This window comes from Thermobia domestica, chromosome 8 (genome assembly GCF_964235325.1).
Source record: "Thermobia domestica chromosome 8, izTheDome1.hap1.1, whole genome shotgun sequence".
Classification (NCBI taxonomy): Eukaryota; Metazoa; Arthropoda; class Insecta; order Zygentoma; family Lepismatidae; genus Thermobia; species Thermobia domestica.
The window spans coordinates 78,250,928-78,276,331 of NC_137461.1; the positions used below are offsets into that span (position 1 = coordinate 78,250,928).

Sequence of the window (25,404 nt, forward strand, 5' to 3'; positions counted from 1 at the left end):
AAAACAAACTTGGAGGCTCATTTTGGCTATTTCCAATGACGCACAAAACGTTAAAATAGCCCCACAATACGGCACAAACGATCACAAAACGATGTGGTGGAAACGATCACAAAATTCGTTGGTGGCGGAACATTGGGTCATTTTCCTCACTTCTGATGACGCACAAAACGCTTAGATAGACGCACAATGTGGTTAAAACACACACAAAACGATGTGATGGGAATTACCTGAAAATTCGTTGGTGGCGAATCAGCATTAAGTTGGTTCACCATATTTATAGGTCAATTTTGACCCACTTCTAGTGGCGCACAAAACGTGGGAATAGGCGCACAAAACGACACAAAACAGGAACAAAACGATGTGATGGAAATAACCTCAAACTTCGTTGGTGCCGGAACAGCATTAAGTTGGTCCACCATATTTGTAGATCCATTTTGATGCACTTTCGGTGACACACACAACGTGGGAATAGGTACACAGAAATTCACAAGACACGCACGAAACGATGTGATGGAAACAACCAAAAAATTCGTTGTTGGTGGAAGAGGATTACGTTGGTCCGCCATACTTGTTGACCCACTTTGACTCGCTTCCGTTGACGCGCAAAATGAGGGAAAAGGTGCACAAAACTTTACAAGACACGCACAAAGCGGTGCGATGAAAATGACATCAAAATTCGTTGGTTACAGAACAGCATTAAGTTGGTTCTCAATATTTGTATGCCCATTTTGACCCTGTTCCAGTGACGCACAAAACGTGGCAATATGCGGCCAAAACCGCACAAAAGACGTACAAAACGATGCAAATGAAACCACCTCAAAATTTGTTGGTAGCGGAGCAGTGGGTCACTTTCTACCCACCTTGGTGGCCCATTTTGACCTGCTTCCGTTTACGCACAAAACGTGGAAATAGGCGCACAAAACGGTATGAAACACTCAAAAAACGATCTCAGAACTCGATGGTTGCTGAACAGCATAAACATTTTCAGCTATATTTGTAGGCCCATTTTGACCCACTTCCGGTGACGCACACAACGTGGGAATAGGCGCACAAAACTTTACAAAAGAAAAAAGCTCGAAATCCATTGGTGGCGGAACAAGTTAATGACGCCCTCTGAAACCTAATTCTTCATATCAGTTAGGGTACTTCCCGTTTTTAGAATATATTTTTAATTGTTGTTTCTTCAGTAGTAAGTCAAAGGTCAGGTCAAGGAGCGTTACGGAAAGCTACGGAATCTTGCTTCTAACGGTGGCACAGACAAAAATCCTAGTAAATAAATGTCCGTGTTTGGCTGCTTCCGGAAATTTAACAACCCACACTTTGCTATTGCTTGCAGAAGTTTACTTTTTGGTCGTTAGACGTCTAAAGAAGTTCAGCATTCCTGTGTTAATTCTTTTCCCTCTTTGTTGTCTTTTGCTCTTAAGACATAGACTCAACTTGGTATCAGAGCTCTAAAAGTATTTGTGCTTTTTCTTGGAAACTAGTGAAGGAATTCGTTTAATTTTCATACCACACACCCTGCACTATGCACCCTGCACCCAGACTATGTTTCTGGGTTACATACAAAGCCAATAATTATTTTTTTAAAATTTTGAAGAAGTTTAATAATGTATTTTTTTATTCAGTAAAGAGTAATTGAAAGAAATAAAGGAACTATGTAATTATTCTAGTTCAGTAAATAGAGGTATATAAATAATATTTTTGCAAAATTTGGCTACTTTAGTATTAATAGTTTGTGAGGAAGTGGTATATCTATGTCTGAAATACAATTGTGAGAAATTAAAAGTTTAAAATTGAAATGGATCATAAATCATCAATTCATTAATTCATTGGATTATAAATTCATCAAAAAAGCAGATCATAAAGTTCGGAAAGCACCATAACCACATTCTCCGTCTTTGGCTGTGTCTCTTTCAACCTTTTTCATTCTTGATTCCTTGGTAAGCTTGAGGTTTGCAAATTTATATTTTGTTATACGCTTCTGTCCATGCCTAGATTGAAATTTCTATTCCCCGCTTGGAATTCCTATCCTTCCCAAAACACCAGTTCTTGCTTCACGGCCACCATTAAAACGCATAAAGGCATTATATACTGCAATTTATGATTTTGGACATCGCTGAATTATCAGTATATTGTAACTTGTATTGGGGTTCTGTGGTTTCTCATGAAAACATTCTCCCAAAATGATGGGATTCATAAGAGCTCTGTAGATAGGTTTGATAGCATCCGTCACTGTAGAAGGCAATCAATGCTTATGTTTGTAATGTTTTCCAGCAGCTTGACATCTGTTATACTCAAACCAGGAATATTCTGCTTTGATATAAAGCATGTATTTTGTTTCTATCTCCAGTTCAGTATTTATGGAAATAAGTTGTCCAAACTGTTTTCTTCATCTCCTGAAGGTTGCTAATGTTACTTGTCATTAATTTCGCATAATATACCTGCAAACTATCAATTGTTTTGGCATTACTTTTACTAACAATGACTGATAGGAAAACAAAGAACTGTCATCTCAGAATAGTAGACAACAGTAAGCAAAATGATGAATGTTTTCTTTTAGAAACGACAGAGCAAAAATATATTTACTACATTATTACAGACGAGTGGATGATCAAACGTCCCGGGATGAATGTCAGAACTCAAAATAGATATATTTAAGCCTGAAAATACAACAGAAGTACAATTTGCATTTTTGAAAGGAAATATAACGACGTACGAACCGGAAACTTCAAAGACCGTAGATACTGAAAATGATACTTTTCAAATCGAACATTTTGTCCCCAAACACAGACATCCATCTTTGAAAGTAAACTAATTTTACTGTATGCAAACGTAGTTTAATTTAGCACAGTAGTAATAATTCGAACATTTATTTTACATAATATATAAGTCATTTACAAATATAATTTCACTTCACTTTAATGTGTCATAAAAAATATATTTTAAAACTATTCAACTTGATATATTGTAATGTTTCTGACGAAAGATATATCTCAAATCAGTAATTTAAGATTGTGGATATTAGAGAGTACCTAGTCACTTTCATAGCTCATGATACTCTGATTTTCCGAGTGATGAAAATTTTGATTGTCTTCTTTTAGGGTGAATGTAACTGTTGTTATTACTCTAAAAGATATTCTAGTAAAGGCCAATGTTTGTTATTGGCAGACTATTCCTTCATCATAACAAGAATATTTATTTTACTTTATGGACATGGTTATTTTGATTATCTCAATTATTATGCTTATTCATATGGAAATACTATTTTGCTTATACATTTTTATGTTAGTGGAAATGCTAATTTTTATTGTTGTACAATAAGTAAAGTGAAAACCTTGTTTGAAAACAGAAAGATTCCTTGAGTACGGCGGTATATTTAATCTTTTAGAGCTACACACCCTTTTTCAAAGATTCGAACAAGTTTCACCGTAAAGTTGTAGTCTTTCATACTGTATTACAACTACGTGAACCGTTATAAGTATAATTTTTAGAAATGAATTCAAGTGACAAATAGAGAAAACACCTTTTAGTTTTCTTTTAAATTATTGTTGAAATCGTTTGAAGTCTCTTTTAGTAACATTCTTCAATTATTAACGTAAGATTCTGTAGATTACTACAAGAGTCATATTAGAAGTCAACGGCAAGTTATTCAGTAAATATTACAGGTACTGAAGAATACAGTAGAATAGTACTAGGAGAAAGTAAAGATGCGGAATTCAAAGTTAATAACCAAAATACTTGTAAATACACATTTTGTACTTTCATAGACCGTATACGTAATTGCCATTAAGAATTTTATTCGAGGTTATAATCCGATTATAAAAATGGTTTAGATACTACTGAATAGCGTATTCTTGGCCTGTTGCAGAAAGCAGATTACTCAATCTCCTTTCTCTTCGTAACGTTTTCTTAAAGGGATCCTGGTACACATTTTCTTTGACATTGTCCCATGCCATCAATGAAGTACACTGACGTTGAAACTACTGCTCACATAGTGTGATAATACCGAGAAATTGTAGGAATTCGTTTTGTATGAAAACAAGTGCTTGTACACTGTATTGTGTAGATCAATTCAGGACAATGCTAAAGCATATTTGGATTTTATATATACATCAAGTCACACAGAAAACAATTTTGGATTCCATCTGGTGAGATGTTACCCTCAAGGTCTCACTGGAAAAACTTCGAGATTTCTCCTCTCCAATCCTACATTATAATTAATGATTTTATTTGCATTCAGTTAGAACATGGATTAGAAATTAAATTTCTGGGTTTTCAGTAGCCGTGATCATAAACTTTCCTGTCTTCAAATACTTTGCATCCAAGTTCGGTTTAGCGCAAAGTACGCTAACAACTGCTCATTGAATTTCTTCTATAAACTTTTCACTAAGAAATACCGGGATAAGTAATTTTTGTCATAAGCAAACAATTGAATTAATTGAATTCATAGAAATCTTTAGACAAAAGTTTAATCATTTCCACCATATCTAAATATAGGTTTATTTAGTAAACGTTAGTTTTCAAATCCTTTCCTTATAATAGAAATCGTAAGATTTTCCCAGTTTCCTGCAAATAATTGCTCAAAATTTGTCTGGCTCATTGAAATTATACAAAACATATCATCCTCAAATGATAATTAGCTAAATTTTCTTTTTGTATCATATATGCATGTTGCTTGTGTCAAAATATGTAGTATGAAAATTTCATGGCTCAATGCTAAACGTTCCTAAACATTTTCATACTAATAACGTGAAATGTCAATGTAACAATAATACATCTCGAACTACAGATATTCAAAGCTTCTTCATAGAAAGTGCCGACCTTCTACAGCACGAAAATTAAATAACCGTTTCCTATCCTCTGAGATCTAGGATGTTAGAAGTTTCTCTTCCCCTTATTCCGCCTTAATGGCCACATTTCCCATAATACATTCTTATATATAGTATATATTTATGTTACGGAGTGAGTCTTTACACATTATTTATATATATATATATATATATATATATATATATATATATATATATATATATATATATACGTATATCCTATTGTAGATACATTACTTTTCTTATTACAGACTTTATGGGAAAAGAATAGGAAAGATTACAGTAGCAATAACTTACGACATCTTATTGATTTCCTACTTTACGAAACACATAAAGAACATTCTCGTCTATCTGGTAAGTTTCTGGTCACATATATTTTGTAGATATCAATTTAGTAGTATGAATTTTTGATTGATATAATAGATGTTCTTGATAGGTAAATTATATAAAGATTTGAACTCCTGATCAGAGTTTATCAGATGCGTGTACTCGAAAAACAATGTATCATGAAGTCGCTTACATAATGCTGCCCACTCTTTAAACATACTGTAAAACAAAGGCATTTACAAAACCTTTTGTCTTTGCACTGCTGGTAGTCAGTATAAAGTTAACACAATATGAAGCCACCGTTGATAAATAATCAAAAAAGAAAGTCTGAAATGTACAATTTGTTATCCAACAACAATGAGAAGAATTGTTTAGCTCCTAAAAAGAAATGCGTTGTATACATGATGTTTCAAAACAACACAGGCAACGTTTCGGATGTGATTCCTGACTCCAAGATAAGACGATAAGTACAACTTGGGTACACAAATGCTTCCTTTCGGAGTTATAGGCAACCTAAACATAAAAATGAACTTTAAAGGTCCATAGTTCCAAACAGTTTATTAGTCCAGAACTCCAATAATGGGATCCACCCTTGTCGGGTCATGACTTCACTTAGGAAATAATATGTGCCCTATCCAAATATCCAAGTGTCCGAATATTGCAGTACTTACGCTAGAATTGTTATAAAGGTAATTCTTGAGTACTTTAAAATATATGCCTATAGCCTAATCCCCTCTATCTATATTGTTGCATGAGTACTGCAGGATTCTGAAACATATATTCTTAGATAGCGCACATATTATTTCGTAAGTGAAGTCTTGACCAGAGTACGATAAGCCCCATAGTTTTAGAGCTATGGATCTTTAAATTTAATCTTTTCACGTTTTCGGCAGCCCCTAACTCCGAAGCGAAGTATTTGTACTCCCAGTTTGGTCTATACTTCTTGTCTTATCTTGGTGTCCGGAACGTTGTTGGTATTCTTTTGGTTATATTTATATTTATATTTATATTTATAAAGATGGTTACGGAAATCTCCCCTAGATGTATGAGGAAATACCCACTTCAAGAAGAAAACGTAGAGATGCAGAAAACGCGAACGATTGATGTTTCCTAGTGACTTAAAACTAGAAAATTCTCCATAGCAAGCCACAATAAGAATTAAAAGTAAACAGAGTCAAGAATAGTTGGATCGAATCAATGTCAGAGAAGATTTCGCAAACAAGTTCTCTAGTTTGCTGTTAGTATGCTGATAGTGAGCCATCGTATATTTTCCACCGCACTATAACCTTCAATTAAGGGCAATATAGTAGAGCACTCGATGAAATCCAATGCAAGCTTGACCACAATCAGCCTTTATAATAATCACGAAACATAAAAGTCAAAAGATATGGCTAACTTGTCTTTCATGACATCCACATCTTCCGTAATATAACTGTGCAAGTTATTCACGAGTTGCAGTATGAACACTATCTCCACCGAAGTATTTCCCTAATACCCAACTTACTAACTACTACCTCAGGCGGTGGTAGGATCAATCGTTTGAGGAAAGATTATTAGGTGTGCCAAATGTTCTTGAAGACTTCAACATATAGCAGACAAGACTACACTCGTCAGGGACAAAAATAGTTGTTTCAATGTCAGCAAATGTATGTATATACTAATCGGATTAGTTAGATGTTATAGTTATCATAATTTCCAGCAGCTACTACGTCATTTATGAAGGTCACACCTTATATCCAATTTTTTGCGACTTTGAATTTTTGGAATAAACCTGATGAGAAAACATTAATCCGTGTTCTACCAAACTTCCGTAAGTCACAAGAAATAGATTGCCCCCAAATAATCTATTATATTGTTGGCCTGCATGTCGAACGTTGGAAATTTCAAGTAATACCTCGTACAGCAGCGAGTTCAATGTGTTAATTGCCATTTGTGTTGTAGTTAAAGCAGTCAGCGCTTTTTGTAGAATAACACACTTTTTAAAATGTCTGAAATATTAATATTGTAAATAGATTTAGTAACGTTTGTTCATTGTCTGAAAAATTAAGAATTGGACATGCGTAGTATGTTAAAAGACGATAGTGAAAATGCCCAGAATTACCGGCTACTAGCGAATTTCTAGAGTATATTTCTGGTTACCACAATCTATACTTATTATCTAAAGAGTGTTAGCGCTCACATGTAATTGGAGTACTTGTATGACAAATGGCCCATCTCCGTAACTGAAATATTCTAAGAGTGAAATTTTAAGTTCAATGTCTCTTGAATAGATAATTTTACTTTTACGTGGCAGCCAAAATCATAACTATAGAGTTTAGGATTGTATCATTTACTGTTTTCAAGAAAAATATATTTAGAGAGGTACACATTTACAGAGCTGAATAAAGAGTTGTTATATTTTTTTTATAGTTTTGGAATTAAGCCACATGATATCCAACTGATTGAGACCTAGATAGTGTCGAGATTTTGGTGTGAGATATCATAGTTTAATTCCAGGTTGAAATCAAATAGTTTCAAGCTCTAAATTGCAGAATCACTGCACGCATACCTTTTAAGCTTAAATGGCCAATGACAATCTCACGATGAAATTAGAGCCTATTCCGAAGAAAATTTTGATTTTACACGTAGCAAGATTTGTAACTTCTAATGATTCACTGTGAGTTCAGTCGTAATTGGCTATATACTTAACCAAGTATGTAACAGAAAAATCATTTTACGCAAAATCAAAATTTAATCGAAGCCAAGGTAAAAATATTTCAGCAGTTTGAGTACATAAATTGTTATTGGCGTGTTCGTGTGTTTAAACTATCGAATAAGTAAAGTATTTTATTTTCCTTTATTTCATTTCGTGCTCCAAACTTGGCAAAGAAACTGACAGCGTTTCTTTGTATATCTATTCGACAAACCTTTTATTTTCAAATTCAATTATGAAACATTATTTAAGGCATTGTAAATATACAATTCCATAGTTTAAAACAATTTTGTAAATATGATCATTGTTCTATTATTACCTTCTCAAACATGCGATACCCGGGTCAAATCCTTGAAAGGAGCTAATGTGGTTCAGATTCTACATTAAGATGTTTTCACGTTCCATACAGGATTGTATTGAAAGAGACATTCAACTACGATTAACCAACTGTTATCTTCTGATTAATGTCTTAAAATCTTTTCTAAAGGTTTTCATAACAAGTTAAATGTTTCATTTCATACTATGATGCAAAAACATTAGCTGCAATTAACGTAAGTCCTGCATTCTATATAACTACTACATAAGTACTACGGAACGCATTTGAATAATGTTATGAAAGAACTCACTTATCTTTGCAAAGCTCACATCTACCTAAGATTAAAGATAATGTGTTGATAATGATTTTAGAACTGCCTTATTTTTATCACACCTTCTAAACTTAAGGAAGTGATTATAGCGTGTATTTGACAAAATACTTCATTAAAAACGTCAGCGCGGATTTTCTGGGTGTAGGCTACAACACGACATCTTAAGATTTACCTTTCTTCTATATTATTAACACACCTCAGTTGGAATTTCAACTTAATTAATCTATTGCTTATTTATTTGGATTATTTGAAACATATCCGTTTAGAATACATATAACGCAAAACTCATCAATCAATCAATATTCTAGACAGAGGTGCAGAAGTGACAGAGAAAGATAAATATAGAGATGATAACAAAGAAGAAGAGAAAGTGGAACAGAATGATAAGATAAAAGTATATAATTTAAAGGTAGAAAATATAAACTAGCATTATAAAATTCCCTTTCCTGAAATCAAACAGTGAGACAGAAGTAAAGTTTAGATTCTGTATTGCTTCAAGCTTATTCAAATATATAGAGGATATTTGAACAATTCGTTAAACCACGTTCAAAATGAAAACCAAACTTAGTGGTCAAACATAATACTTAATTTTCAGTGGAATTGTAGAATTCTAAACCAAATCTGGGATTATGTCCTAAGGTTAAAACACTTGCTTTGTTTGCACGCCATTCGGTTACAAGTTTTGTGATGTCCATTTTACGCACTAATTCGAAATATATAATAATAAGTCCAGATGGTAATGCAGATCATATCTTCCATGCCAGACGACTAATGGTAATGGAAATAAAATGAATTGGTACTATTTTTCTGCGAAATATCTATCACAAAAAGTCAAAATTAGAAATTCAAAATGTATCATAATGAAAAACCATATATATATCTAAAGTATATGATCGACCTAGACTTAGCAGATGTTGCATGTTTTACATTTCAAACGTGGATAAAATATTTCGAAGTAGAGGAAGTTAAGATAAATTATAGAAAAGAAACGTATTTGTGTCGAACGAATATAAGTAAAATATTCTATAGAAATAACTAAAAAGGGGCAATTTCTTAGTCATCAGTGAAGTTATATCTGCTTCAAACGTCCACTCTCAATTTTATCCATTGGAAATATAACGTTCTAAATTAGAGAGATAGAATGAACACACCAGAGCTAAAACGGCTCATCATGTCAATCGAGTGATGTGGGTTAGTTAAATACCGGCTCATGATCGACGATTCAAACCCCCACTGACATCCTGATTCGATTGAGACTCGGTAAGCTAGAGACAAAGAAGAGATTTTACTTCTTTTTTCGCATTTAAACATTCTCTCATTCAGAAGTGACTAGGACTGAAGATGTTATCCCAAGAGTACGGAAAAGACAAAGACAAAATTCCCCGTTAATGGGATTTTCTAGACCGGGTAGAACGGGTCATTGCTGTCAAAATGTGGACCGGAATGCGTGTGTTTGGGTTAGGTCTGGTTACCACACCATCAAAAGTTGCTCTGTTTGAAATCTGGAACACGCACAGAATATATATATATATATATATATATATATATATATATATATATATAATAAGAGAGAGAGAGAGAGATGCAAAAATAAAAAGACGAAGATACTGATGACCACAAAAAGGGAGAGGGAGAAGTGAAACAGGAAAGACATGATAAGGAAGTGTCAATATAGGAACAAATATAAAATGGCGAACACTAATATAAAACTACTGATAAGAACCGCAAACATTGTTTCGTCGGATTGCAGACAGTGATGCCTTATAAGTTATTATACTGCAGATGAATCTGTGTGTACAGGCATTACTTTACGCGTAAAATATTTTCTGGTAGGAAACCTAACTGAGATTTTTCATTTGGAAGTTGAATTCGATAATACACAGGCCACATTACATAAAATTTAATTAACAAATGATACACTGTATGTTTCTAAGAACAAGAACATGAAAAGTGGATACTTCAGATCACTGATATGTTTCAAACTGTCCAGTTGATCTCCATAGACTTTATTTGCCCTTTCCCAACCAACATTCGTATACGCCATCTTCCATGATATAAGTATTTGTTTCCACGTTTTTATCGATTGCGCGTTTAGTATAAGAAGTCATTATTTTGTTTTTCACGATCGAATTGTAAGAAAACTTTGTCTTCAACTGGATTAAAACCTATTTTGTCTATCTGTACTATTGATAAGTTAAGCACGTTACCCCTACACCATCTTGTCGCCTAAAACCATAAATCAAATATTACTACATTCAGCGCTGCTCTTTGGAATAAACCGACTTTTTTCTCAACGGCTATTTACATCAAAGTACAAAACCAAATTCATTCATTCTACAACCTGTAAACGAATTAGTGCCCACTAATAAATAACGTAACGTACGTTCCAGGAATAATTACATAAACAATAACATATTATGCAGTGATTGCGCCGTACAAGTGCAGAGGTACGTTTATAAGTGTAATAATAATAATAATAATAATAATAATAATAATAATAATAATAAAAATGAAAGATACGCATGTTTATCTTCATTGCGTATTAGCGACACAACGAACAATAATAAGAATATGCTCCGATACTTGCGACGCTACGCACAGATAAGTTACACGAAGTCAGTCCCGCGAACAATTCCTTGGATATTTGACTGTAGTCGCATTTTCTCTTCCGTTTGGAGAAATGTTACGCAAATGACGTTTACAAACCATCAAGTCCATATGACATGTGCAGGGATCGATCTCTACGTACACAAATGTCGGGAGTAGTAATATATAGATTTTTTAAATAAGCTTGTGTTCAGCGCGACACACAATATATACTTACGTCTTGGTGCCCGTTGGCATAGGTTTAGTCCGTTTGGACTATTTGACGAAGCGGTTCTTAACGTAATTTAGCCAAAATCGAAAAAGCTCAACTTTTAATTTCAGTCTTTCTTAAAGTATTACTGATAATATTTAATATCGGAATAAATCTATATTTATGAACAGCAATAGTACAAAGATCACATGCCTAAAACATCTTCGTCTATGATGATTACCCTTAGTATGCTTCAATGTATTTAACTTCCCAACCGCCCTCATTATAGCAAGTATATGTATTTTTTCTATTTCGAGAGTAGTTGCAAATGTTGAGATAATTTTGATGAAAATGCAAGTGTAATAATTTGAATTCATGAGTGTATCATACAAATTTCTACTCCAAAAGTACCTTATTAGATTCCTCTTCAAATGTGTTTTTTTTTCGCTACGTAGCTTGTTATTTATTTTCCAAAATGTTACTGACTCAGGTTGCGTAGAACTTTGGTGTCAATAACTTTACAGGAAGAAGCCGGTTCCTTCCAACGATCAGCAGTGAATGTCGTAATATTTGTGCTATGGTTTTAGTTGGAAAAGCTGTGCGCATTAACGTGCTTAACTTATGGATAGTAGACTTATTATACGTAAGTTCAAATCCAGTGAAAGCTTCTGGAAAATTTTGGTTCGATTCCCTCAACAGGTAGTGTACTTTTCGCATAAACCCATGTCTCTAAATAGATATTCATTTCCAGTTGGAGAACTCATAGGGCATCACTTGTGTAAACAGTGTGTGTGTTCCTTATAATAAAGAGTAATGATCAGTAGTTTTCATTTTTATATCCATCCTTTTATCTCGGTGTCATGCTTAATTTTCCTTTTCATGTCTCCGTCTTTCTCTCCTTCTCTTTCTCAACCTGACAGACAGACACACTCGTTTTATGCGTATTCCAGAGCAAACGCCTAGCTACTGTTGATGGCCTGGTGACTAGCCCTAAGCCATTTCCGGACCAATACTTGACTTGAATGTGCATTCGACCCAGTTTGGAAATTTCATTAACTGGAAATTTCGTTGTCCATATGCTCGTTGTACTCATAACATCTTCAGTATATAGGATATACGTATACATATCGAATTTAGATTTGCGCTCATTTTCTTTGCTGTTTTAGTGTGGGAAAAACGAAGGGTGAAGCGAGGGGTTCTCTTTACGAGCCACGATTAAGAGTTACAAAGGTATCGTTTGGGTACACTAGCTGCACAGTGATGTCGCAGTTTTATTGCTGCAAAGTTTGTACTGCCTTCAATTGTTCTTTTCCAATACTGACTTGCTTCCTTCCATGAAATTGGAATCGTGTTCGTTTTCATTCTTGATTTCTACAATTGATCTGTCAATTCGTAGTTCATTTGTTTTAGTTTGTATATTTGAATGATTTTTGCCATATGCGAAAGTTCCGATTTGCTACATTAGGTGGGGTTCTCTGTATTTTTTTTCTTGAACAATCAGATAATGTGGAAGAGTACTATTTTTGCTTCTGTATCAATTGCTGTATTAGATGACCTTTTATTATCTTTTTTTTATTCTCTTTTGGGCACGGATTCTACCTTATATTCAATTTTTATTGCTTCTGATTTGGGGAACTACTGAATAATATCATACGCCCCTTAGTACTTTCAAATGCACTCGTAATGTCCATCACCTAATGCAATGTTAGTACAGCCGCTGCTTGCCTTGTATCCACATTGATACTATTATCAGAAACAAACTGATCTCGCAATGATTGCTCAAGGCACGACCAAACATTACAGAATATTGCATGATGTTTCAAGGCGTGTTGAGCGACAGTTTGGTGTTGCAGCTGTTTGATTATATGAAAATTAAACTGTTCAGCTATTTCATTGGTCTTTAATCCATAACGTCCCAGCACGAGCTTCTCTAATTTCTCATAAGTTTTCTGGGCTGTCTTTTTTTGGAGCACACATTTTTTTTAATTTCCTTGTTCGCTGGTAACCCAATTAAAGCTAAAAGTAATGAAGTTTTTCCGTCGTCTTGTAATGCCGCATATATTACTACTTGTTAATGCCGTTCTACATATTACCGTTCGACAAGCTTCAATCTCAAAAGATTCAAAATTACTAATCGAAACAATTATCCTAATTAGAAGCTTAGGTTTACTTCATAAGCAAGTTCTAGAGGGGCATTTGCCCCGTTTGGATTTTCGAAAGAGATTAATATTTATAGGCTCTTCTAGTGACAAGTTTTCTTCTAGTGACATGGCCAATAACATACGCATACGTCCACCTCCTCCCCTACACTTTTCCCATCAAGATCTTGCTCATATCATTTGTGGTTCATCAGTAATCTCTTTTGCTAGCTTTAAAGTGCGCATCACACACACACACACACACACACACACATATATATATATATATATATATATATATATATATATATATATATGTGTGTGTGTGTGTGTGTGTTTGTGTGTGTGTGTGTGTGTGTTTGTGTGTGCGTGTGAGTGAGTGTTGTCCCCTTAGAAAAGATTCTGCAGGCGCCCATCACGGTGTGTTGAATACTTTTGTATCTTTAGGGAAGCAAAGGTATTACTTCAACTAAAGTTCCAATCTACGAGAGTTACTCAAGAATGTTGATACCAGTTTCTTTTTGTCTCTTATCTTGATTGGGCTTATACAACTACAGCAAACGACTCATTTACAACTATGTATATCAACATCAACATGAACCTCTTTGTTTCTCAAACACTGTCATGTGGTAACGTCATGCTTAACATTTTCCATTAACCAAAAAACCTTTCTTTTACATATACATCAAGCTAATTACGCTCTTCATTTGTTTCTACAATCGTCAGGAAATCTTAATACATTGTTCGATTACACATTTAAAAAGGTTTGTAAAATCATTTACACTTTCAAAAATGTAATCAATGTTAGGTACAGGCACACTTGTTAGAGGCCTTATTTTTTACTATTTTATGTGAACTAAACTATGATAAGCTTAAAGCGAGTACTGACCTCTAGCTGTCGTGTAAAAATTTTATAGGCACTAACTCTACATTATTTACAATAATCAAATATAATTCTCCCAGAACGTAATGAAACTGTTTCAAGCGGACTTTTGCTTAAAATATTAACTTTGCTGTATTGTCAGTGTTGTGAATTTCTTGTATACAAAGAATTGACTGGGAATTTACTTTTCGTCTAGTTTTAGTGGATGCTGGTTTCAAATTCCTCCCTTCCGTTCACTGCAATCCAATTAATATCTAATTTCTTACACTCGATTCACCTGGTCTAGTTTGTGTCAGCTCAGTAGAAATCTTTTACTTATATACTTACTGTCTACTACGTTGATGTAAAGAAAGTTCATACTTTTTTCTTCTGATTTCTTATAATGAAACAATTATTACCAATTTTAATAGTATTTAATAATGTAGTTTCTAAATTGTCTTTCTGCCTTACTTCTTAGGTTGTACGTGTCCCCCTCTTCCTCAGTGTGTATGTTTAGCTTGCTTAAATACAGAAACATTATATAACAAACATAATTGAATGTCAAATATTTCGGTTCTTTAATTCATTATGCACCTCTAAAGTGTTTAAGAATTTAATAGGTGAAATGCGATTATCTGTATCAACAAAACAAAAGTATTTTCAACGTTTTCTTTCTGAAATTCCATAAAAAGATTTAACAGTGTTAAATTAACTTCTTTCCAGTTGAAACGTCCCTTGATATACTTAAAGACATGGTGTTTACCTCATTGGATACTGTTAGTAATACCTTAAGTTTTATTATTTTGTACCTTGTGTTGCATCCTGATGTTCAGAGGAATGTCCAGAAAGAAATAATGGATGTCGTAGGAATAAAGGACACCCCTTCGTTTCATCTCCACGCCAACAGGTAGGTGATATATTTCTTCTTTGACTTCCCTTCTAAGTTTCTACAGTAAACACGAAAATTAGTGTTATTTATTTGTATTGTCTATTTATATCAATAGAAATGTGTGTTACATGCGTCATATTTGCGTTGTACTTATCCCAAACTGTATTCTATTCAAATTAGGATGCCTTATACTGCCGCAACCCTCCTCGAAGTACAGAGAATAATGCCTGTTGTACCTGTAACTGTAAGAAAGGCACTGGAGGACGTCGATCTACTGGGCTACAAAATACCTAAGGTGACCAAAATATAAATATTTCAATCGTAGTGCTTCCAGCTAGAAAGATATGAATAATCTATGAATATCAAGAAATACAAAAAAACAATACTAGTTATAACAAGGACTAACGCATAACATTACAGAGGTGATGCAATTAAATCCCCGTGGAAAAAAGTATAACGTGTGAACGACAACTCAAACACATTACTAGTATACCTGTTATTTTGCCCTAAAAATTGCAATGTGTTGAGACAGTTCAGTCTGTATATATATATATGCAGAAACATTCCTCCCTTTCTATTTCTTACTGATACTCATAACAAAGTTCGCTCATGCCCCCAGACTTTCCACTTGAAAACAGATTGGACTACTCATTGTATAGAGGATGTCCAGAGGCAAATGCAACATTGCAAATTGTCTCAATTCATACTTGCTGTTAATATCATTACATTTACTTACAAGGAACGGATATGAACGTTTCATCAGGACATCCGAATGAAACCGAGTCCATTTGATAAACATAAAAAAACATATGTTCATGTACAAAAAAATCACCTTTTAACTCTGTTAGTATAAAGAAAATCGTAGACTCTCAGTTTACTCTCTTCAGCATGAAACGCGCTTTCCATATATGCTATGAATTGGGGTCCATAACATACCTGAACAAGGAAAATTGGGAGAATGTCGGGAAAGTCCTTCCAGATATCCCTCCCATCACTTTTGGCATCCTCTAGTGTGGCGCCGGGTAAAAGCGCATAATACAAAACGATGTTAAAACATACCATAGCTAATGAGAAAAGAGTGTACTAAGTTTTGGTCTGATAGACAGAATAAGTATGAAGGTAAAGATTTTAAACCAATACGTTCTGTACATACAAAACCATACAAAAATAAAAATTATAACCTGACTTATAAAGAGAGCATAATGTAAACATATAAACGAAGTACTATTTATACTTGTATCAATAATTGCGCCATACTATTTGTAAAAAGGAGCAAGGGTTTCAATAGTTACCACACATATCGTTCCGTAACATGTAAGGAGGAAAATTAGGAATAAGTTGAAAAAAATGTCTTCTATGTCCTCTAAAATGGTTCTATTGTGAAGTTGCTCCTCCTCTGAACTGACACCGGAGCTGGTAGGAGTCAGTGTGTGAATTAAAAGACTATTAAAGTGTACAGAAAGCACATGCGGAAAATTTCACATGAGGAATCTCGGATTTTTTCGGGATAAGCAATTCTTCAAAGACAGACCTTCCCACTCGTCGAACGAGTATACAATTAAAATGTACCCTGAAAATAATATGTATATCCTTCTCCTTAAAACAAGTGAGAAAATACGACACAGTGACAAAGAAATAGAGATCAAGAATGGGTGGTGGTGGTGGTGTGCATAAAGTTGGTTTGTCCAATATAGCTGTAGTACAGTTGCTGTTTAAAACACTTGCTTCACTTTACTTTACGGATAATGTGATACAAATCTTCATATCAGGATAAATAGTACTGCGTCTGTATTTCTATTATCTTCTCTTTACAGGTCAGGTCATAGGTTCAGTTTTGTATGTATATAATGTAGTAGTATACCATCTTTATCCTCATACCAATTCCGTCTATCAAAACAAAATTTGCTACTCTCATTTCTAATCCCATATAGTATTTTTCGAGATATCATGTTATTGTGTGCTTTTACCCGGGGTCACTCCAGATTGGACCAAATTTTATGAGAGGAATTTCTGAAGGGAATTTTTCGACATTGTCCTAATTGTCCCTGTTCAATTACCTTATGGGTCCCAATCCATAGCAACTTTGAAAAGTATATTTCATGTTGAAGAAAATCCACTGTACGCTATAGCTTTGTTATCAAAACTAGATACACTATCTATTTCGCGGTGAGTCTACGATTTTATTTATACAAACACCATTAATGTGCTCCAGGGACGTACTCGGTTGCCCATGGCAAATATTTTTTGTGCATGAGTATATCTTTTTTATGTTTATCGAATGCACTAGGTTTGATTCGAATGTCTGAATGACATGTTCATGTTCGTTCCGTCATAGTAAGAGAATCACGGTTATCTGACTGCTACTAAGAGTCAAAAATAGTATTGTTTTCTTGTAGGTCATTGCATATGTTATGCATTTGTGTTGAAGTTAACACGTGGTTCTTTTCAAACTTAAACATCTCTTGTCTTAACAATGTTAGCGATGGTTAATATCCTAGAAATGCTTATATATATATACGGAAGACGACCATATACCTAGGTATATATATAAATATACACGTGTACAAGCAAATAAATTTGAGTATTTTATAGCATTTTATGAGAGATGATTAAGTCGCAGGTGATGATTGAATACGTTAATAAGTTTGCAACTAGTCATTGATTTGTGTGGATCTGTCCTGTTTTCTATCTCGTCTTGAGTCGATATATCGAGTCGCTGTATCTTGACTGACACAATACCGTTTACATTCTTACTACAATTACTATTTCAAAATATTACATATATGTATCTATTCGCTTTTCGTTGTAAAATATCACTTGTATTATGCCACTGCACTATGTACCTCCTTAATATTGTGTTAGAATCTGAAAACCTTTAACAGTTCTGATATGCTTAGTTTCACAAGATGGTCGACCATAATAATGTCTTATCTTTTAATATCGTAATACATAGCAGATTGTCATAAAATTGCAGATATGTCGTTGGGAATTTGGTTACATGTATTCATAATACTATTGTAGTTATATCGTGTGTCAGTTCGACACAAAGTATGTGATAGTATCAGTAATTAATCCCGCACGAAGTGTAAGCCAATTTTCTAATGAGCTAGGAATGACAATTATAGCGTAGTATTATAACACTATTTGAAAAATTAATCATTGGAAATTTCAGGGCACAATCATCTGGGTGAATATACTTGGAGTTCACAAAAGCCAACAGGTATGGATCGATCCAGATGAGTTTAGACCAGAACGATTTCTACAGAATGGAGAAGTTATGAACTCTGAAAATTTGGTAACGTTTGGAGGAGGTACGAGTTTCATGTGAATTCACGAGTAAAATACTTTAAGAAACATTACACTAGTGTAACTTTGCAATTATATTATTTTCATTCAAAACAAAATAAAGTAACCACGTAATATTAAAATGGAATTTGATAATACCGTTCATTTTAGTTTTGAAATTCCGTCGGCTTTTCAAAAATAAATAAAACCTGATCAAGGGAAGAAACTTTATTTGATAATAGTGGTAAAGTTTCGACAGTGTGTGTTTCCATCATACACATTACGAAATAAAGTCTAAATGCTACAAGATATATATACAAGAAAATGAGTACAAGTCTTTTCAAAAATCAGTGAAATCCTATTACTTTTAAGAATGCTTAATTGCAAACATATTTCAACTTTTAATTATAAATATTTCAGTTTCCTAAGAATTTAAACTCTTAATTGCCACATTGCAATACTCTACAATCATTTTAACGTATATGTCTGATCGTTTCCTTTTTCTGCTTTATATAACATTTTTCTGTACAAATCAAGTATGTTCAGCCAGCTATTCCAATTCATCCGTTTTTCTCTCTCTCTCTCTTCACTTCATATCTATTCCGTCTGCTTCCCTTTTTAGATCTTCTATACCTCACTAGTTCATTTCGTGTCCTGATACTCTCATACACATATATGCTATCGTATTATTTCTCTTCAACGTCAGCTTCCTGTCACCTAATTCTTTCTTCTAACCTTTTGCCGAATTTTCTATATACCTTTTCCCCATTCTTTGCACTGAAACCCATTCCTCACCTTCTCTTCCCGTTCAATAAAAATAATGTTATTCTACAACCGTTCCTGTATGTTCATACTCCTACTCTCATAAATAGCTTTTACGTGACTCCTCATTCCTCTTTTAACGCTGTTTATTAAAAACCATCTTTTCTTTTATTATTCCTTCTTCACTCTCTTTCCCATGCTCCGCTTCTTTCTTGCTCTCATTCTTTAATTTTGTTTACTCTATCCACTCTGTTCTAAGAAAGCAAAGAATTTTAATATGCCCTTTCTCTTCTCATCTTCACTGTCTACTATTTCTATAATTTTCCGATAATTTCAATAACATACCTTTTACTCCTTTCATCTTATATATTCTTTCTACGAAAATACATATCTGCTGAGCATTTTTCCTAAAGCACTGTTGAATATCCCTTCTATTCTTCTTATTACTATATTCAAAACGTTGATTTAACTGTCTCCTTTTGATTCCACTTCTGGGCCTATTCCTTTTCTTTATGTTTGAGCTTTCTCACAAACCACTAAAACTGTAACTTGTTTTGATCGAAATGCATAAGAATAATTCACATATCTGCAAATTATAAATACCATTTCTTCCACTCTCTTTCCCATCCTCTTCTCATGTGTTCATTACATTTCCTGATAATACTCAGATTAATCTCGATCCTATACTCATCCTATACTCTCTAACATATTCTCTATTGTACATGCACTCTTTCCCGTATAAGTTCCATTTCTTTTAATAGTTTTTTACTCCACTTCTTTATTGTATTGTCTTCCATTTCTTCCACACACACTTTAAAATATACCTTTAAAATGGAAAACTCATTTTTAAAACATAAGCTGAGGAAGTTTTTTTTTCTCATTTCTTACTCCTATTTTCTCAATCAACCTCTTGGCTTCTGTTGTGTTCTTTACCCTCTGCTTCTCCTACCATCTTTATTTCCCTTTCTAAAGGTTGGAAAATATTTTTCTTAGATCTATAACCCATTTCTTTAGTTTAGGGAATCCTTTCATATTCATAGTGCATTTAATATCATACACAGAGTGTGTCAAATGTCTTCTGACATGGAATAACTCTGTTATTATCAGAGTTACAAAAAAATGTAATATGAAAAACAATCTCTTAATATGTTATTTTTTTATTTGAAGTGATGGAAAGTTTTAAATCGAGCAAGCCGTTTCAGCTGTACCCTTTTTATGCGCCCATTGTTAAACGAATATGCAACTTTGCCAATACCTGGACCCACATCATAAGTGAGTGAAGTAACCGTTTGAAATTGGGCTGGCCATCGACATGTTAGCAGAAATACAATAAGTTCATTCACTTATGTTATGGAACCAGGTAAATGGAAACGTTGCATTCTCGTTTAACAATGGGCCCATAAAAAGTGTACAGCTGAAACGGCTTGCTCGATTTAAAACTTTCCAGGAGATTTTTGAGACAGCCTATATATATATATATATATATATATATATATATATATATATATATATATATATATATAATGTGTCCCTTATTTAAGGTAATTTCCTGTTACGATACGTACACCAGTGAAAAGTATTATATGTGGCTGTAAAACCGCATTAGTGAAATTCTTACGAGACTGTTAACTAATGCCGACTTGACGGCAGTATCACTAAATAACGTTTCCACCTTTTAATATAATTTAGAATTTCCAACCGTGATAACGGAGAAACCAAAGTAGACGGAGAAACGAATCTATGCACGAAGTAACTAGAGAAAGTAAGACACTTGCCCGTGTATTGACGAACATCACCGGATGTTTCCGCTCCAAGAGAAAGTTTTGTCAAACGAATGATTGAATTTTATCAATCGAAGCAACAATGAAAATAAAGAGAAAAGAGGTGTTAAATGAAAGTCAGTGTTTCATACATTTCGAGAAATAACGTGAAACATGTGTTAACTGCAAACCCCTTTGGCGTATAGGCAGCGTTGCCAATTTTACATAGCGCAGTTCTCAGTTTTAACAAGATACCGAATATGTCAGCCAGTACGTGACTTATCGATCTGTCATACCCACAGTACTGCTTCTCATGCTCTACTACCTTACATTATAGGTTTTAAGCAATGCTACACTAGCGAACTTTCCCTAATTCAACTTCATTTCTTCTGTTAATGTCAAAATTGCTCAACTGACAATTCTAAACTTGGACTGAGGGAAAGAGTTTCTGTAAATATTTAATTTAAGATGTACAAAACGTCAGTACCTCATTCCGTTTGTGCGCGTAGCTGTCTGTGTGCATTCCGCTGTAAATGATGGTAACGCTGTGTACGCTAACGGCGTTTTTTGCAAAACTGGTCATTCGATTTACTAAATAGAAAAAAAAAAAAGCTTTCTCTGTAGAGAGGCAACTTCCGTTGGTGTTCATCAATATAGAGGGAAGTGTAGTAGTTTCTCTAGTTTCTTCGTGCAAAGTTAGAGAGTGTTAGCGAGACACACACACACACACGCACAGAGAGAAAGAGAGAGAGGTAAAGCATTTAAATAGAGAAAAGTGAGAGAAGTTCAAAGTAGTGAAAGAGTGACAAAGAAAATGAAACAATTATTATAGTATAGGGGATAGCTCATGCCTCGTGTGCCTGGAAGGTACTCTCTGTTTTACTTCAGTTTCGGTTGAGGAATGGTTGGGGTATTTTTAAAAAAGTTTGTCACATGGTATGATGAGTGCTCGCTCTTGTATGTGTGTGAGACGAACTGAAGATTTGACAAATACATCCAGACTTCGTATGTGGTTACTACATATTTCTAAAGTTCTAAATATTTCTCTCCCCTCTGGTACTAATTCAGCTTTATGAAGATGACTTCTCGTTTTATGACCTGCCTCATTCTCTAGGTACTATCATTGTTCTTATGAACTACTTATAAGTCACATTTTTATGAATGATCTTGTGAATATTAGTTTGGAACACGCAAAACCTAAGTAAAATTACTAATTTCATAGACTGTTAATCAAACGTGTTCAGTGCATTGATAAAATTAAAAATTCAAAATTCAAAGCTTCAGTGATTTGTTATTAATAATGGAGGTGATATAAATGCTCAAAAATACATGTATCCTCCTCATGGAGAGAAGTAGACTAATCTTGCAGAAATAATGGCAAGTAAAGGAATATTACATGATAAAATGAGGAAGTTCTCCAGCAAATCAGCAAAAATATTTTTTATTCACAATATCCAGCACAAACGGAATATTAAATAAATTTTAAGTTCAAAGTTTGAAATTACAATTTGTGCAAATACTGTAAGGTTAACTCGATTTGTATACTTGTTTACTATTTCATGAATACAATTCCGATCGTAGCTACAAACATTTAAAATGTACTGATTGTCCGAGAAGTACCTTTCTCCGCACAGCTGAGTACCACAGAGAGGAATTGAATTATTAACTTTTCTTTCGTAAATACTATGATAGTCCAGTTCTAATATATACGATAAATGTGTTCCCTGGATGTGTATCTTTCCAATCATAATGTAGCCATAAATTTATGCATTTTAATGTTCTCCTTAAGATGTTGCAAGCATCTGAGAAGATATTGTTTGAAAGGTTTTCTTACACTTTCATGTATTCTTAATATGTTCACTACCTACATTGAACAACATGTGACGGCATTTGTTGTTTGGTGTTGTAAGGACTTCGTAGTGACGATTTCAAATGAGATGGAACTGTGTAAATACAACTACTCACATCAGCCACGGCTTGAGAAAATTAGTATTTCACGTGACATTAAACATATTGATAGCAGATAATGCTTGAAAGTAGAATATATTAGGAAGCCTAATTTGTGGTCATAATATTACAGTAACTAATCCTAGGATTTAAATCACGAATGCGTTCCTCTTTCTAATACTTACAAGTAAAAATATGAGATATCACAAATACCCACTTTATTTGTGATTGCGTAAACAAACTAATACTAGCTACTGCCTATAATACGAATACACTATAACCAAAATACTTACCAAACTTTATCATCGAAAGTTCTCACTCTACAAATCATATAGAAAATACTACGTGTCGTTGTATATTTAATGTAGTTATTCATAAGTCATTGTGCTAAAGAAAAGTTATGTTTTAAAAAGAGAGCATGCTAATTTTTTAAAAAAATTGAAATTGGTTTAAACAATTTTAGAATTAATGTAATCTTCTCAGTGAATTTTTGCGTTCCACTTTCAGGACGAAGGCGATGTTTTGGTGAAAATGTAACGAAAGTAATGCTCTTCCAATTTACAACAGTGATGTTACAGAAATTTACGTTGTCTATCCCGCCGAATCAATCTCCACCGTCCACAGAAACGAGGGATGGACTTGTGGTGAAACCAAAGCCTTTCTCTGTAGTTATTGAAGAAAATAAATGAAATGTATCTCAAAGTTTTGATTTAAAATTATGAACAATGTTATACGTAGAAATAGTTGCAACATATAATATGAATTGATGTTGTAATCATAATATCATTATACTCATATATATATTTCATGATATTTAGTTGTTTTACTTACAAGTCTTTTTACTTAAAATGCTCTTTTTTTATGTTCCTACTAATGAATATTGCAATTGTATGATTGCAAAGCATTTTATCTTGTACATTCAATCTCGAAACCATACTGTTTCCCGTCACATATGCGTCTCGAAGACCGGAGAGGGGCTAATAAAATCGATAAAAAGCAAGTGTTTACAGGACATTCATCAAATTGCCCCTCAAGCCGAAATGCATATTTTGTATATATACCTACACGGAGAAAAAAGTTCAGTAGCGGACACTAAAATGATCAATGCATTATCGGCTTGACAAACAAATTGCCAACGTATTCAGTGAAAAATATGTAGGAAATGGTAACAATGTATTCAGTAAACGGTGTTACAGTGTCTGGTACTGGACTCATGCTGCAAGTACTGGATACACTTAGTTGGGAAAGCCGAATGTTTAGTAGTGGACACAGGGTTCAGTTGCTGGTACTGGGCAGTTTCTGCGATCATGGACTAACCAAAGTCCTTCATTACAGGACCTAGATACGTTTAATCCCAACAACTGTAGATATGGGTCATAGTAGCAGACCTATTTGATACCGAATACTAAACGTGAGTGCCGTAAACTGGGCGCATCCCAACAAAATGTAAACACATAAATGGTATCAAAAACGGTACGTTCGCGTGGACAATTGATGCAACAATAATTTCTATGAATCAAATGTTTTTTCATATGTTGGATAATGTGTCTGAACGACATAAAGTCCCTGGGTCCACTATACTCGGCGCTAGTCACTGGGTGTGTTTACCAGTTCCGCATTGTTTGTAGCGTTTTGGACGTCTACAATCAATCATCTTTGTACAATATCCTGAGTAAATGATAATACAATTGGAAAATGATTTCATTGGGATAGTCGAACTCCACCCATCACGACTGTGGAACTACGTACAAGAATAATTAACACGTTTCTAACCAGAATATATATTTTTGTATTACAATTAAAAATAAAGTGTTACTCTTTCGACTACTAAGCGTTATCTTTATCAGACACTAACTAAAAGAAATATTCAGAACATTGAAATATATATTCAAAACAGAAAAGCCCAACACTCATTGTTTGTTTCAAAGGCATCTGTGATTGTATCTAATTACTGTTGTTTCTGTATTTATATCTATATAACTGAAGATATGTCTTTAGTTAGTGTCTGATGAAGATAACGTTACGTTGTCGAAACTGTAACATTTTTTTAGTTCGAACAACAAAGTATAGATAGTCTTGTAAGAAAAGTGTTAGTTATTCCTCGGATACTCTCTTGTTCCGTTCGAATTAAAGTTCGCAACAACCTGCCGGCGACACCTGCCTTCAGCAGACAAGATAATGGCAATTTCTCTTAATTATGAAAAGAATTAATGTGTCTTCAACATGGATTAAGATACAATTACACTGACAATTCTCGTAATAAAAGCAACAAGATAATTAAAATACACAGAGCTTTATGGAAAAGAAATGTTCTATAAAATAAACCATAGTATTATTACCCTATTCATTAAATGTGAAATCAAGTTCAAGGAATGCAAAGACTCACAAAAATAGTATCCTATATCCTTAGCACTAGCAGTGAAATTGAAGTACGCTAATGCGCATTTTAGTTAAATGGTTCGACTCTAC

The 25,404-nt window shown here is 33.9% G+C and overlaps 1 protein-coding gene across 1 annotated transcript in view; it reads left to right on the forward strand.

Annotated features, from left to right (window-relative positions):
* LOC145692186 (methyl farnesoate epoxidase-like) overlaps positions 1–23,624 on the forward strand; it is a 37,825-nt gene extending 14,201 nt beyond the window's left edge. Inside the window, exons 4-8 of the mRNA XM_081767484.1 lie at positions 5,081–5,183; positions 15,016–15,199; positions 16,996–17,017; positions 18,354–18,492; positions 23,443–23,624. Of these exons, the coding sequence (XP_081623610.1) occupies positions 5,081–5,183; positions 15,016–15,199; positions 16,996–17,017; positions 18,354–18,492; positions 23,443–23,624 (630 nt within the window). The remainder of the gene's footprint in view (positions 1–5,080; positions 5,184–15,015; positions 15,200–16,995; positions 17,018–18,353; positions 18,493–23,442) is intronic.
* Positions 23,625–25,404: the final 1,780 nt, after the last annotated feature.